Raw genomic sequence first — 17756 nt, forward strand, 5'->3', positions numbered from 1 at the left:
ATAACGAAGACATTGGTAGATAACTAAAAAAAAAAAAATTAAAACAACCAATGTTTGTGCTCTTGGAGGGGGGGGGGGGCTTTAGGATGTGTCTTTAATTTTCCACAATAAAACTACTGATCAAGGTTGTTTTGCATCATAACTAGCATAGTAAACCAGCCCCACCCGCCAGCTGCCAAAATCATTTTTGCATGCGAGTTTTTAAATTAGGCCTACACATTAAATCTCACATTTAGTCTGGTTTATCTGGCTACCTCATAACATCTGTTCCTTAGAATCACAGCACACAGCATCAACAAAAAGACATTTCATGGAAAAAAAAAAAATCAATCAAAATACAAATTTATAATAAAATCAATGTAATCTTTTTTCCTAATTTTTTTAAATGAAAGCCATTATTAACTTAATACCTCATCATATATAACCAAATAACATACAAATTCTACCAAATGTTAAACCATTTACGTCAAAATGGACATAATAATTTACCACTTAAAATATAACAGGTTTTAAAATACAATATGGAAAACTGGGGCCTATTTAAAGACAAACTGATTTAAAAGTTGTTTTGGACCTGGAAGAAAGACTGTTATCCCTAAACGTTTATATAAACTTGAGCCGCTCTTCTTCCCCATGAGATCAATATAATATATATATACCAGTATACATGAGATGTGGTAGATATGTTATTAATCACTCTGTTATAATAACAATCATCTGTATATTATGCTATTGTACATATCTGTAAAAACCCTATTTATAGTAATATCCACCTATATATTATATTCGGTACATATCCAGCTGTAAATTTAGTTCATAACACTAGTTATCTATATACTATATTCATAGGACAAATCTATTACGGTAGTAAAATTCTGTTTATAATGGTATTCATCTCTATATTTATTCAGTAGAAACCCATGTCCTGTACTTATGGAACCATTATTTATCCTGCACTTGCTGCTATGGCACTTCTGGTTAGACCTAAACTGCATTTCGTTGCCTTGAACCTGTAACTGTGTAATGACAAAATAAAGTTGAATCAAATCTAATCTAATTTAATCTAATGTGTTCTTAATTACAGTAACTAATGCATACATGATGAAGATGTGATAAATTTTATTTTAAATACAGAGTATTTGGAAAGTAATACTCCCAAAAAAACATATTTTAAACATACTATAAAAACGTAGCAACAATTCAACATATTTGGAAAATTAAGAGTTCTCAGGAACTTCATTGAGGTATAACCTTAAGTGGCTCAAAAATCATTGGCTCTTTCCCAGCATGCAGGCACCGTTTTGTCTTTTTTTTTTTGGAGACAGGCCCGTCACTTCTAGAACTCAATATTAACATGGGCTTTTGGACAACCCGCAGAAAGCTTTCAACTTAGATACCGCTGCAGGCCGAGCATTGCAGTGTGACTTAAGAAAAGCTGTACATGAGTTCCTAATGGCAGAGGAATTTGGAAAACCTCTGGAATATGTGCACCAGGAGATGGTCATCTTCCTCCTTTACGCAATACGTTGGCTTCAATGATCCTAGTGAGCAAAAAAAAAAACAGTCAAAATTAATATTATGATGACAAATCGGTCAAATTATTTCATTTAACACGTACCTCTTTCCAATTAAGCTACTTTGTTGAATTCTGCTGCGACTTTTGATTCATATGGAGCATATGCTCCAGACGTAACGAGCCTCGGTAGAGCCACTCCTTATGTTGATCACTCTAAAGTCAAAAATAAACAGAAATTTATTTTTCATTCAAAGTTATATAAATTACATTATTTAATGTACTCAAGGGCGTAGGTTTGATTTGAACTTTGGTAGGGACACTATTGGTCGGGTGTCATTGGTGCTATGCAATATTCATGCCCTTTTTTATGCTCGATGTGAGCATCCGTACTGATAAGAGGAATTCATTGTTAAAAGAGAAAAGCATAATTTTGCTACATTAATAACATTTTTAAAAGCACTACACTCATTAGATGCTGTTTATCAATGTTTGAAGTATCACCAGCTCTGATGAATGTGGAATTAGGACTGTTTTCCACTTTGAAAATCTTTTCATTTGAACGACTAAGAGAGAAAGTAAATACAGGATTTTCCTTTGAAGATATAGAATTGTGCAGAGTTAAACCCCACTCTTATATTTTACCTACTATGCTCTCTCTGTATCAAGCAAAAATAATACATTCATTAAAATATTAACTTCACTATAAAAGTTGAACATCTGGGCTGTAGTTACTCTGTGTAGCCCATTTCATGTATTTTATCCTGGGCTGAAAAAAATTAAATATATTAATTGATTATTTCAATAATCGTCAACTAATTTAGTATGTAATTTATTTCATTAACTGGAGTATAGAGACTTTAAAACATACAGTAATATAAATGTAAAATGTGCCTTTCCCCGACAGAATAACCCACTTAGATCAGTAATTATACCAAAATTGTAAAAATACAATATATATATATGTATGTATATATATATACACACATATATATACATATATATGTATATATGTGTATGTATATGATTTAAAGCCGTAGAATGAGTGTATTCAAATATAAAATCACGTTTAACAATTATAAAAGACAATATAACACTATCTTATCTGTAATTTAATAATATACAAAATAAACAGCCAGATTCAAGCATTTTTACCAGACATTAATGTTTGTACTAATTTACTTATAGAATGTGTGGAAATCTATGTAAGATGAAATCCATATTAATATTCTTCCTCAAGTTTGTTCTTGTCTTTACTCCTGGCTGACTCAGAATATTTCGCTTTATAACAGGAAAAAAAAAGGTTTTTGTTTTTTAGTGTACATGATATTCATTTTTTTTTAATTGGGACTAGTTTTGTAGCCTAATATTAATTGTAGTAACCGCAGCATTCTAGTGTGAATACATTTTCAATGTTGTGCTCCAAGCACACGCAGACTAGAAAACAGCCAATCAGAGAGAGGGAAGGCGGAACTTAAGGCAGAACAACCAATGAGAGTTGAGTTAAACAGCACAGCACAGTTCCATGCGCTGCTGCGTGAAAGGGACAGGAGAGACCAGGCAGAGGAGCTGCGAGAGGAAAAGAAGCCACTGCTGCAACAACTACTGCTGTAAATTATAAACATGTTGCTCCAATTATTGGTAGGGACAATTAGGTCGGTTCAAAATTTTGGTAGGGACATGTCCCTATGGTCCCTATGCAAACCTACGCCCATGAATGTACTAAATACACATTCATAGACACATACCTCAAAAATGACCTCAATTAAGCTGCAATCAGCTGTGATGATCTTACATGTCTGCATCACGCCTTTATATTCAGCCTTTAAAGTCTCTCCAACTTTTATCTGGAGCTGATGCGGGTAAGGCCAGAGTTTTAAATAATTTTGCATGAATACTCTGTGGTTGTCATCAGGAATTTCTTCTAAAGGATCTGCCACTGTCAAAAAGAAAAAGATTTTCCTTTGTGATGGCAGAACAGATCTGTGCTCTGTACAATTGATTTAAAAATTCAATTCTACCTTAGGAACAGTACACATTTGTAAGACAAACTGATATTTCACATTAACGTAATGGGTTGGTTTTTGGTATTTCTCTCTAAAAGTTTTATTCCTCATTTTATCACCTTACAAACACATCTCCAAATGAATGTTGTGTGTGTGAAAATGTCATCAGTTTATTCATGTTCTTTTATTTAGCAGATCACATTGAGTGCTCCTTGTTCCTAATTATGCAGTTATATCACAAACAATCATGTGAGGCCTGTTCAGGACAGCTGGATTTATATTTAATCAGGTCACTCGTTGAAAACATCTTTATATGGGGGTACAAACACATTTTCCCCTGTTGTTTTCCTTCCAATAAATAACTATGAAAAGCAAAGCTGCACAGGAAAATAAGGTTTGTGACTGCAACATTACAAAATGTTTCAAAATTAAAGACTTCTGAAAGTCAATAAGTTTTGACAAGATGTGGAGTCATTGCTTAAATTTCACCTCCACACTTTCTGAATTGGCTTTTTGGTGTTTACTTGCAAGAAATTCCAAAACGCATCAAAAATGCCTCAAACATTCTGCCTCCTTGTGCAACATCATTAGGGCTGCAACTAATGATTATTTCGCAAATCGATTAATCTGTTAATTATTTTTTCAATTAATCGATTAATAATCGGATCACCAAAGGTTCCTTAGAGAAGACTTTTTGCAAAATTAAACCAGGTGCAACTTAGACTTTTCCACTTGAAGAGTTCTGGATAGAGCATATTGACAGAGGAAAAAGTTGTTGTTTTTTTATCTTAAATGCAAAAGTTTTTTTTTTTTTTTTTTTTACAATTTTGGTATAATTAATGCTCTAAGTGGGTTGCTCTGTTGTGTTTTATAGTCTTTATATTCCAGTCAGTTAACGATTAATCGGTTACTAAATTAGTTGACTGCTACTTCAATAATCGATTAATAAAGATAAATCGTTTCAGCCCTTAGATACGTTTTCAGATGTCTCAAATACGGCTGAAACAATTAATAGTGATTAATCGATTATTGAAATAATTGTCAACCAATTTAGTAATCGATTGTTAACTGGAGTAGAGACTCTAAAACATGCCTTAAGCTGACAGAGTGAATCACGTAGAAAAGTTTAAGTTTAAGTTTCACCTGGTTTAATTTTATTTTAAAAATCTTCTTTAAGAAACCTTTGGCTATCCGATTATTAATTGATTAATAGAAAAAACGCTGGATAGATTAATCAATTTGCAAAAATAATCCTTAGTTTCAGCACTAGTCTCAAAATGTTCCCTTAGATACACAAGTACATACAGTTCTATGTGAGAATGAAGCCTCTACTCTAAAAGCTACCAGAAAGAAAAAAAAAATCCCATAGGGGCCAAAATCCAATCGTTACAATAAAGTTTAAGTGTTCAAACAAAATGACCTTAAGGAGTTTAAGCAGTATTTCAGAGACATAAACTACTAAGTTTAATCGTGGGCAGAAGTAGGACTTAGAAGGACTTAGTTATAGCGATTCTGTCTGGAGAAATATGTCAAAACGCCTGCAAACTAAATTCAAAACATTGTAGCCAAGGAATACAGTTTAACAGGCACGGCTACCAACTACTGAAACATTTGATTTAAAGAAAGTAAAATGTTCTTTTGGCCATTAGCAAAAATAAATTATCTAGGCAAACATGGACAGTAAAAATTTAGTCTGGTTATGTTCTTTTTCTTATGTCGGTAAACTGCTGTAGATCTCCAATTGCATGGTTTCTACTGATTTTACATCATAACACTAACTGCTATTTTTTCCCCAAATCTGGACATAATTAGGAATTTTCATTATTTAAAAGATTTACATAACAATTGTGAAATATTTTATTCAAACTGAGTTGTATAAGGAGCGTTCATACAATATTTCTGCCGGACTATTAACACCACCATTTCAAATCAATCAGTAATTAATCTATTACCATAAACAATATGATCAACTGATGGAATCTGGACTTACATGGTCTGCACACCAGAAAAAGTTCTCGTAAGCTAACATAAATGGGCGTGTGGTCATCAATATACACCAGGAATCTAGAAACCAAGACACATTTTCATTCAACTGTACAGTTTAAGTTCATTTGAATCAATTTAAATGTAAATTAATGGGTTTTCTGTATTCAGTAACACATCCAGACCTCATGCGGTTTTTTCGGCTGGGAAGCTCGCACAGTATACCGGGCTGGAAGGTCTCATTCGGACACTTGACCACCACACGACAACCTAAAGACAGATCCTCCAACCTTGGCAACCCATCAAAGGCAATGTGGTGACCGGAAACAAGGACTTTTCCCTTTTCCGCAAAAGTGATCTTGTATTTCACCTTACCACTTTCTGCAATGAGGAGAAAAATACCATTAGTGAGCTACATTTCTTAAAAGAGGAATTATTGTCTTAAATTCTTCATTTAGGGCTGATAACCAGGGTTATAGGAACAATTCCACCTTAAACATTTCTCCATTTACAGACTGTTTTTTATAGAATGGCTGCAAACTTCCAGAAAGTTAAAGTCTTAAAAAAGGTTTACAGAGTGGTTCTCTAGCTGTTTAGGACAACTCGTGTTTTTGTCTAAGAAATAAGACAACAAAAGAATAGAACATAATCAGTCAACACTGAAGTGGTCAGTCAAATGTAGCAGATCCTACAGAGTTGTTGGCCAGAAGAGAAATAGTCCATAATGTATTTGTCAAAAGCAAACAAACATTAAACAAATAATTAAAGGTTTAAGAGCTTTAGTCACTGGATTTGATTTTGCTTTCCCCAAATTATAGCCTCCAACTTTGATTTATGTTAATGCGATTTTGATACTTAACCAACAGAAAGGACAAATAAATTATCTAAGAATAAGTAAACATTTCTAAAAATAACTTAAATTTGAGCAGGTTAATTAAATAATATGTCAATGGAATGAATATCATTCCCTTGAAATGTGATACTAAGATATCATGCACTTAATATAAGATAATGTTTTTGTAATGTTTTTTCTTATTTTAATTATAGATCATCTTATTCCACTGACAATTTGTCCTATTATCTTAAATCAAAGAAAAAACACACATTTAAAAAGAATTATTTGTATATATATATTTTTTTCTGGCAATCATTGGTTATCTTTATTTTGTAATTAAAAATCTAATTAAAAAATTACTTTTATTCAAATTGATGGAACTACGTGAAGCAGAAATATCAACTTCAATACACCATGTGCAAGCTGAAACAAAGTGGTGTAACCATCATGCTGGGGGATGATTTTAATCAGCAGGAACAGGAATCCTGGTTAAAGGTGAGGAGTTAGCTAAGAACAGAGAAGTCCTAAAAGAACATCTATCACACCAGAGCAACAGGGATGTGATTAAACAGATGTTTTTGTTTTTCATTTTACAGTTTCAAATTACTTTGTGATGTTTGAAAGGGACATAAATGAAAACTATGAAGCCTTACCTCTTGTAATTATTTCTGAAACTTTCCCTCGCTCCCAGCACATAGATTTCTTTCTCGCCAAGACATTCATGTTCACCTTAATTTCTCCTTTTGGCACAATTCGAGTTATTTTGACCGTTTTAGACGTCCCTTCGCTCGCAGGGGTCCCTACTGTCAAAACAAAAAGCATACAATAATTATTGTATGTTGAATTATAAAAAAGAAACCTTTATATGTCTTCAAGGATAAGCATTCTACATTCTATTAACACTGGATGTTAGGATGCTATAGCCCATAACTTTATAAAACTTAAAGAGTTCTACTATATATTGGTTAGTGCACTAAAAATTAAACTCTAATGTACCTTTCTGTGCAGCTGATTCCTCTGCATTTTCACAATAAATACCCATGTAATTTTCATTAGAGACAAAATTTATTGTAAATATCATTAGAAACCAAAAACGACCGTTTTTGTACCGAAAACATTCCAGAACTTGTGTTTTTTTTTTTTTTTTTACCTTTAGTCGTGAATGTTTTAATCACTTTGCCTGCAGAGCCGTCTGTAAGGGACTGCGGTGTTTTGGTAGCTTGGGCTGTCGTGTTTGCTGTGTTGGATTTGGTCGTCGTTTTTAAAACCACAGCTTTGGGTGCTGATTGGTCTTGAGTTTTTGTTGCTGGTTTTGCATGGTTTTGGGATGTCTCTGTTTTCTTAGTGGAGAGACGCGCTGCGGTTTTCGTAGAGTTGGACCGCCATGCTGTTGCTTCTTGTTGGCAGACTTCATGATCTGTATCTGAGGTTTCTGGTGAGCTTGACGATTTGTTATCACTAACAATGTAAGAAACTGTATTGGATGTAGACACTGGAGTGTTTTCCTTCCTTGCCTTAGGAGCAGACTGCCGCCTTCTTTTGGAAGATGGGTTTACCTTCTTATCTTTTCTTCTTTTTGCTTTAATTTTCCTCTTTTTTTTCATAACAAAGTCTGGGTCAGAAGACTCAGATTCACTCCTCTCTCCATCTGGTTTCCATTCGACTAACGACTCATCAGAGATAATCTCAACATCTTCCTCGTTGTGGGCATCGGGTGAAGCCGGGCAATTAGTAGCAGCAACCGCTGAACTTTCAAGGCGTCTCAAAACCACCTTCACGTTTTTGTTTAAAATGTCAGGGGAGCTTGTCTGAGGATTCATTTTCTCTTGATTTTCTTCATTTTCGGGAGATGATGCCTGAGGAGTTGTAACTGAGGAGGATGGAGGTCTGGAGATGCTACCTCCTGAAGAAAAAGAAGAAAGAAGATTTTAAACCGGTTTTAGTGAAACATAAAGGTGTAATCAGGAGAAGTAAAAAAAAAAAATTTGTTTGCAGATTTGTTTTCAGACCACTGCAGATTGAGAAAGCCAAAGTTAAAGAGAAGTTCGGTTGAACAATAATTCATGAGGGGGATTTCCTCACTTACTGAAGCGTGTGGTTCTAGTGCCGTGGTTACTGTCTGAATCCAGTTCGGTGTACTCCCATTCCAAATGAGAGTACAGCTCTTTCACCGTGTTCTCAAATACCAACGCAGACCTACAACACATTAAATTAAAAAAAGCCAGTAAATCTGACTAACTCCTATATAGAGTTTTCAGACGGTGAGAAATGACTAAAAACACTACTGTTAAAGTTTAAATTTTCTTGCATTTAAAGTCCATAATCTCAAATCTTCCAGCAGCAGAGGAGAGGAACGCAGTGTGGGCGTGGCCAACGACATGAATCTGTTTTTCAACAGATTCGACCATGACCCCTGCTCACCTGCAGCCAGCCCCCACTCCATGCTCTCACTCTCTCCCTCCCTCATCACACAGCCCTTCATCTTCCTGCAATGGCCCCCCTTCACACCTCCTCCCCCAGCTCCCAGGCTGAATGCACTCTCAGACCTACAGACATAAGGTCGGCCTGACGGACACTTAGATTCAACTATATTTATCACTTGGGATTACTCCTTCAGGAAAATTCTTATTCCAGTAGCTAATATAGAGTGCAAAGGGTTAAAGCAAGGTGCCATTAAAGTTAGAAATACAACATACAATATAAAAAGAGTGTATATAGTACAAAGAGCTTAAAAAAGTTGTAATGTCCTGGAATGTTTCCCTTAGATATAAAAATATCTGCACAGTAGAGAGCTCAGGAAAGACTACATAGTAGTTGACTTGGATTGTTGAACTTGCACTGCAGAAATGCGCTGACCTAATAAAAAATTACACAGGCTACACAGTAGTTGACATGTGCTTATTGCACAGTGAGAGTAGGGCTGCAACTAACGATTATTTTAAAAATCGATGAATCAGCCGATTATTTTTTCGATTAATCGATCAAAAAATATTTTTTTATATTAACCTCTTTATTCCAAAATAAACATTTTAGACAGAGCAAACAAGCACACAAGTACAGGTTGCTCATTAACTGTACTGGTGCAATATGAAAAATAAATGTTTGTGTTAAAACTACGCAAACTTACATGAGAAATGTAGCTGTACATCCACAAAATACAGGGTACTTTGTTTCATAAAGTGCAAAAAAAAGAAATTTTTGTTTTTAAAAGCCCCTAAGGGGTTCAAACAATAGGTCCCCCCATTTCAACAAATGAGTTTTTTTAGACTAGAAGAGTTCTGCCTTTTAAGACAGGAAAGTATAGCAGTTAAAGTTGCTACTTGAGAAAATACTGAACCACAGAGATAAAAATGGCCCTGTGATTCAAATTATAAATTGTATTTGGAATAAAAATGAGAGAACTAGGGGTGCTAAAAAACACATCCTCCAAAGACAGATATTTACATGGGAATGTGGCATATAATTAATTGACATATTACTGATCTTGCTGGATTTTATTCTGCTTTACTTCCATAAATTGCAGGATCTTCTTTACTTTATCTTTGCCAGAAGATTTAAACTTTAAAAGCCTTGCCCTCATAATGTGCAAGTTAATTTATTTATAAAGAAAATATAAACGCTGCTTAAGCTAATTCAAATGAAATTAAAAGTAAAATAAGTAGCCAACCTTATCACTGTCTGTAACCTACTAACACGGTAAGGAAAGCATCAGATGAGCTACCCGAGAAACTAACGTTACGTTTCCCCACTTTAAAACGAAACAAACATGGTGGTTCCGTGCCATGTTAATTTGTTTTGACAAAAGTTGCATGTTACGAATTTTTTCACTTTACAAAGCGCAGGCTATTTTAATTATTGTGATCAATTTGCGCCGTCAATCCCGGCGCATGCGCGCTTCATTTGCAGTCTGGACGCTGAGGGTAAACATCCTGCGGCTCTGATTGCAGTGCTGAGAGGGACTCCTGCGATAGCGGGAGAACGGGGTTGGGATGGGGGAGGCGCCCCACTGCAGAGTAGGAACGATACATGCTTTCACGTAGGAGTCTCCAAAAGCCGCCAGTGACACCGTAAAAAGTCGCCAGATTTGTCGCTAGTCGCTTTTTCGAAAAATAGTCGTTGGAGGGGTCTGAAAAGCCGCTGAGTTGGCAACATTGCACCTGCGGCGCTAACTCGCTCTGCCGTATTTTTTTTTCTTCCTACATTTCAGTCAAGTTGATGTGATGACGGCGACGGCGGATGACGCATTAATCGCCCGACACAACTAATCGCCAACGCTTTTAAAAGTCGATTTTTATCGATTCGTTGTTGCAGCCCTAAGTGAGAGAGAAGAATATTGCAAGATGTCAAAGGAGGGGGGTGCTGACCCTAGTCCCTCTTCTCATCCGCATTTATTCCTATATCTTATATTACACTGTTTATATGGGAAGGGTGTCGTTTTACTGTGTGCGTTGTAATTTTACTTATATTACTTACTAATTTTATTCTGTCTTATTATATTTTGTTTTAGTTTATTGTACTTGCAAGGGATTAATAAAGTGATTCTGATTCTGAAATCAGATTACATTTTCCATCATCAGGCTTTTTTTCCCCCTAAAGTTAAACAAATACTCCATATTTGATTCCTGTAGATACAATTCCAGGACACAGCAACTTATAGGAGAAGTTATGGTACTCAGATGAGACTAAAACTGTAAAAAAAAAATAGCATTTCCTGAAGAAAAAATGTATAGCCTGAACACAACAAAGTGCAGAGTGAGCTATGTCAGATCTGCATTATGGCTTAATGCTTACGCTTTTATTTGCTAATGACATTTTTATTATTTTAAAAAGTGTAATAGAAATATTCTAGCTGATCTAACATCACAGGGTGGCCTGTTAGTCAAAGCTGTTTAGAAACATTTTGCCTTTTTTCAGTCAAATGGAGAGGAGGAGAGGAGAATGGAGAGGAGAGAGTCATAACTTCAGCATCAGTTTTATTCTCCAAGTTTTTTGCCTAAAAAAATAACTGGACTTTATCTCCCTTTTCCTCTTGATGTAAACACTAAATACAAATATTTAAACAGAGATAAAAATGCAGGCCATGTTCATAAATCTGAGCATATATAGTGTTAACTAGGGAAAAAGACCACAGAGGTCTGTTGCAACAGAAGCTACACTATATGACAAGTTAGTAAACGCAGTAGATGATGCTGCGTCCCTTTGAAACATTCTTACAACCAAAGAGTTCTTTATATTTTTTTCATAAATAATGAGTTTGTTTAAGTCAAACAGTGATCACAGCTGGTTTTAAAAATATTAAGAGTTTAATTTCATCAAAATGCCAATGTCAGGTTAAAAAACAGTAGAGATGCAAGTAACAGAAACAGTGACAATACTTACTCGCAAAGCTCCAAAAATCTGGTAGCCTGTCTCTGCCTCCTTTCAAGTAGAGCCTTCAGCAGACTGTATTTCTTCAGTATACCTGGAGAAGTCAGAATGGCCTTATGAACTCCATCTGCGATCAAGCTTTGGAGCTGTTCACTGCTTTTCTCCACCTCTTTCTCTTCCATCATCACTGCAACAAACAAGAGGGTAAGATAATAGAGGCAAGTTCATCAGGTGTTGTTAAGCTTGCACATATGAGACTCAATCCTAAATTCACTGAGAATCTGAGCTACCAATTTGTCCCCTAAATGTCTGCAAAAGCAATTTGCTTTGAGCAATATTGGACTCTTTGGAAAGATGCCATGTTTCAAGAGCAATGCCTTCATGTTCTGCATACCTGTGATCAGAGGAGGATATAGAACCAGAAGGTAAAAACTCTGCATAGTTTTCCATCACTTTTTTTCATTTAACCAGGTGATCAGCTCCTAGTCTGTGTTATGAAGCTAGAAATGGTTGGAACTAATCTCTATACAGGCCTTTTTATTTTCTGGAACTGAATTATTCACCGCTGCCTTTGATATTTGAGACCAGCTGAATGTTGTTGGGTTTAAACACCCAAACACTTATCAAATAACCTGGGAGAGAAGGAAAAGAGACATTAGATTATTTTTACTCGCAGGGAGAGCAGCAGAGAGGACATCAGTTACAATCTCCCACTGCTCAAAAGCACCTCTGCTGTCTTCCTCACTCTTTATTGGAAAAAGGGAGTCCCTAGTTACAATAGATCACGCCTACTCTAAAGAAATGTGTAGGGAGTAAGTTGCAGCATGATACACACATATTTCTTCATGCAGGCAGTGACCTTGAGTTATGCACATGAAAAACATTCACCTCCTGGCACCTGCAAAGGGATACTTTCACAAGAGTCTACTGGCGAGTGTTGGCCTACTGGTTAGAGGTTGCAAGTACCCGGTCCATCCCCACAGCCTCCACCCTGGGTCCCTGAGCAAAAACTTAACCCCAAACTGCTCCCCGGGCGCCACAAAATGGCAGCCCTCTGCTCCCCAAGGGGATGGGTTAAATGCAGAGAGTGAATGTCCCCAATGTGGGACAATAAAGGAATTTACATTACAAGATAATACACAAATTTAATACAGGATAAGCTAAAATAAAATAGAAAAGTCCCAACAAATGTTATGTTGCAGGATTTTTTTTTTTTAACATAGCAGTTGTTATATTGTTACAATATATATACAATATTGTTATACATTCATACAAGCAACTGTTATTCTTGGTAGTTTATCTGAGGATTTCAATTTGTTTACACCGATATTGAAATTATACCTTTTTGACTATAATGAAGGTATATTGTGTTATAATTTCTCTGGCCTGGACGGTCTTGGTTTGGTCAAGTCCTTCAGAACTTAACAAAAACAACCAATGTGCCCAAGGACTCTGTCCAGGAACCCTCACCTTTTATCATCCATATTATTCCTATCTTCAGTTTCTTTTTTAAATATAATATCTAGTTCTATTGTTTTACTGATGATACCCGGCTCTCTCTGTGTTGTGCGCTAAATTCCACCCTTCCTCCAACATCCTGTTTAGTTTAATTAAAATCGTGGTTCACCACAGACTTCCTCAAACCTAACAGTAAAAAAACAAACAAAATAAAAAATCTCCTTCTCATAGAAACTAAATCGGTACGATGAAAAGCTAAGAGTTTTTCCCTTTTACTTGAAAACTACACCCTTCCCCCATCAGTCCATCCCTCATCTCTCACATCTATGTAACTTTGAAAGTCTTTGTCCCTCTTCCTGCATCTATTCTTATCCATAATCTTGGTTCCTCCCGCTTTGACCATTGTAACTCTTCCTTGTTTGGTCTTCATTAAAAATCCCTTCCTAAAGCAGCTCAGAATTGATCTTCTTCATCACCTTAACCCAGTCCTACAGCTCCTCACATTTGGGGTGAAGAAAGTCCTCAGAAAGATGCTTTTAAATGAAATTTATTGTTGATTTTTAGTTGATAGCAATTCAATCTGAAAAACTGACACGATGAGAAAAGACAATTAGGAGAAATGTATTGATACAATTACTTTGTTTTTGGCGCTCAGACCTCAGCAGGAAACTTAGAGCTGAATTTTGATAGATATGCATGAAAAGGGGCAAAGAATAGGGCTGTTTCCCCCAGGCCTGAAACTGGTGGTGGAGTGGAGATAGATGAATTTAGTCAGTCTGTAGACTGCTGGTTAGTGAGATGGTATGCTCAGCTTTATGGGGAGATCCAGTGGACTGAGTGAGCTGATACTAGAGCTTCACTCAGGGACTTGGAAGATGGAAGTCCAGTTGGATAATACAGGTAGAGAGAACCTGTCCATGATGAGCAAGCATGAAGCAACAGTGGAGAGAAAAAACTCCCTGTTGGGAAGAAACCTCTGGCAGAACCAGGCTCAACATAGCGGTGTTCTGCCAGAGCGGTTAAGATGAGACAGAGAACGCAGTAAGAGTCCGGGAGGAATGACACCCTAATTAAGCTCTAGCTACGAAGGATGTATTTTAGACGGAAAACAAAAGGAATCCTAACATAAAGGTGTCAAACTCCTCATTTAATTTACTTAGATAACGCTACTCATATAACACTCACTACATTGCATTCTTCATATAATATTGCATTTCAATTAGGGGGGTTTGTGTCCATGAACAACACAAAGTATGGCATAGTTATTCAATTCATTTCTAATTTGCATTGTTTATCATTTCACGAATAAAATGTGTAAAGCATGCCATACACTTGCATTCATCCCCAGATAAATAGAGGACAGCTCAGGGAGATATCCTGGATCCAGCAGAGATGGACACACAACATCTGCACTTAAAAACCAGTCTGAGCTGCTATGAGAGGAATTTGCTAGAGATGTTCAAAAAGGAACATCTTTCAACTTACTTTGTTGTTGTTGTTTTTTTTACTGACAACAAAAAAAAAAGAAACATTTTCTCATCGGAGCCACTATAAAACCAGTATTTACCGATAATTATACTTAGACTAATGTCAAAGTTGTTGGATTTCTAAGTGTTACTTCATGCTTTCAGGGGATCCGTTTCAAAAGAGTAGCTAAAGCAAATTTGTTAGCAATGTTTATAATAACTGTAAGTGTCAGTAAAATAATTTATTTCTTGGAAAAATTTCTGTTTATTTCTAATAGTTAAGAAAATGTATTTCATGTTTGGTTCACGTTTTGGGAAAGTGTAAAATGATTGCATTATTTTTTGTGTTGAGCTATTTTTTGTTGAAAGTTATCGCGAGATTTGTATGTGAAAAGCAACGCAATTTGAATTAACACAGAAGGAGCAGAAGCTTGGATCAGAGCTATGCGGAGCAGCCTTGTGTTTACTGTAGCTGTTAAGGTATTTTTAGTTATGTTTGTAATATTTTGCAATGTTATTGGTTATGGTGTTTTAATTACTTAATATTTTTATTTAGAGTGGACAAGGAAGAATTTAACTGTTAAAGACCTCCGAAGTGGCAGGCGGTCACGAGGTAACTTCTGTTAAAGCCAGTGTTACCTGATTTTCTGTAAATGTATCGATATCTAAAACTTTGTCTTCTATTTCTGTATTTTTCACGGCGTTTAATAAAGAGCCCGTCTAAAGGAAGCCGTGCCAGTGTTGTCACATTGGAGTTACAATAACATTCAGTTTCCATCTTGTAATCACATTTGATCTGAAAATACTTCGATCAACGTTTCACTTGTTTTCCTAAAAACAGCATCACTGCTACGGCATCTTATTTTTTTGTCAACAAAAACCAACATGGTTAGCATTTTACCTGTAGAGAAGCCTTTCCTTTCCTGGGTGCACCATTCGTTGTTCTTCTAAGCTAAACGGTCGCTCGGGAAGTGAGGAATTGGTGCATTACCGCCACCACCTGGCGTGGAGGAATACACACAAGTTAAAGTACAGTAATTTTGATTACTTTTTTTATTAAACTGTTGGGATAATATGGAAGAGTATAGGGCCATTGAAAAAATAAAAACAAGTTAATTGATTTTTTAAAATTGTATTTCATTTTAATATGGGGAAAAGGTCAGAATTCGGACTTTTTTCTCAGAATCCTGACTTTATTCTCAGAATTATTACTTTTTTTGCTCAGAATTCTGCCTTTTTTTGTCCGAATTCTGACTTTAATATCAGAATTTGGGATATTAAATGTAGATGGTCACCCTAAAGGAAGAGATGTGGGAGCACTCAGCTTCACTGAAAAAGATGTGAGTTGTTTAGGAGTAACAAGTTGGCGGAAGGTTACGGAATTAGGTGACTTTTTAAGTGCCCGAGGGGTCCCTGGTGGTTTCTATTTTATTAATGGAGAAGCAGAAGGTGGTTAAAACAAGAGAGCTGGGTTAGTCTTTAAAACAGACATGGCTACGGCTTGATGCTAACATGTTTCTTAGCTGTCAAAATTCTGAGATTAAAGTCAGAATTCTGAGGTTTGTCATATTATACTGAAATAAAATAAAAAAAACAGTTAACTTTTTTTATTTTTTCAGTGGCCCTAATCCTCTTCCGTAGGATAATTATCATTGATGATGTGAGTTTATTATACTTAATATTAGCTGCCCGTTGCATGTCAGAACTATCTAATTAAGTATATATACAGTTATATTCTTCCATTTTGTATGTAATATTTGGGAATGGAATCAGAGCGGTGTCCTTCAGCTAAGAACAGAGTGTAATATTTTGATAAGGCTGGAGGCATGGATGTCTCCTCATCTGCTAACGTGTATGATGTAAAATGTGTTGGTGAAGATTCTCAGTCATCCAGATCATAGTCATTCCAAAAAAAGAAAATTAAAAACTACTTGACTTTGTTTCCAAGTTTGAAGATGTTTTTTTTCTCCAAACACAAAATCCCAGTACATTTGAAACCAAACAAGACCCTTAGTCAGAGACTAGTGCATCCTAAATACAAAACCCCCAGACCTAAGATGAGCATAGTGGTGTCTGCAGTTCAATGCAGTGAGGAATGCTCTGATGATATATGATATATAATATATGATTTATATTAGAGAAACCAAACAACCTCTCTACAGACGCATTGCCCAACACAGAAGAGCGACCTCCTCGGAAAAAGACTGCAGTACATCTACACCTTATGGACGAAGGACATTCTTTTGAGGACCAGAATGTTCACATTTTGGAAAAAGAAAATAGGTGGTTTGAGAGGGGGTTGAAGGAAGTTATCTATGTTAAGAAATTAAAACCAACCTTAAAGAGAGGGGGTGAACTCGGGTTTCAAAAACCTACAATGCAGCAATCGAGTTAATCCCTTCGCACTATCATCGCAACCCCAACCCCTGTACAGCAGAGCGGAGGATGTTGCCTATTCAGCCAGGTCAAGAATTCCCTTTAACGACCGACCTTTCAGATACTTAACTGTTAATCGGGGCTGCTTCGCGAAAAGTAAGCCCAGGGGTATGCAGCTGCTTCTATAACTCTAAGCAACTTCAACTAAGATTACAATTTCTATCAAAATCTGTTGTCATGTCTCATGGTTATTTAATAAATGTTATGAGGTGTTATTTAAAGAGTTTGTTCTGATCCTCCATCCCTTACATCATATAGTTTAAAATAGACTTTAAACTAAGTGCATGATCCTCTTTTTATTAACTTTAGCAAATCAAAATCACAAGAACGGGATAAAACTGATATTAACCTGTTATATTATCTAGCATTAATTATATACTGTATTGCCATCCTTTATTGGTATTTTTGGCTTTATTTTATGGCTGGCTAAAGCATGAATCAACTACTGTCCATATAATGACTCCTACATGTTGCAAATAAATGTACACCTGGCTATTCTTAGCGTTAGATTACATCTAGTAAACATGTTAAAATAAAAACATAAGCAAAGTAAGATGCTGTGTTTCTTGCTAAACTTAAACCTCGTTTTTACTTACCACTACTTGCTTAGATAAGTTTGTTGCCGAGTTTATAATTGTGGACAATTCATCATCTTCATGCAAATTAAGTTTACACTGAATAACAATTACAAG

General features: G+C 35.8%; 1 protein-coding gene across 1 annotated transcript; it reads right to left on the bottom strand.

The window, feature by feature from the left end:
* Positions 1–1081: 1081 nt before the first annotated feature.
* On the bottom strand, positions 1082–11888 carry LOC119779596 (histone-lysine N-methyltransferase SETDB1-A-like). The gene is made up of 9 exons (XM_038279276.1): positions 11717–11888; positions 8424–8533; positions 7488–8240; positions 6991–7140; positions 5688–5883; positions 5510–5583; positions 3262–3452; positions 1619–1729; positions 1082–1541 (listed from the first exon to the last, which is right to left on the bottom strand). The coding sequence occupies exons 1-8, from the start codon at positions 11884–11886 to the stop codon at positions 1634–1636; spliced, it is 1740 nt and encodes a 579-aa protein (XP_038135204.1). The 5' UTR covers positions 11887–11888; the 3' UTR covers positions 1082–1541; positions 1619–1633.
* Between the last annotated feature and the right edge of the window lie 5868 nt (positions 11889–17756).

The sequence above is a fragment of the Cyprinodon tularosa genome, unplaced genomic scaffold (assembly GCF_016077235.1).
Source record: "Cyprinodon tularosa strain WSP-4 unplaced genomic scaffold, ASM1607723v1 ctg15, whole genome shotgun sequence".
Lineage (NCBI taxonomy): Eukaryota > Metazoa > Chordata > Actinopteri > Cyprinodontiformes > Cyprinodontidae > Cyprinodon > Cyprinodon tularosa.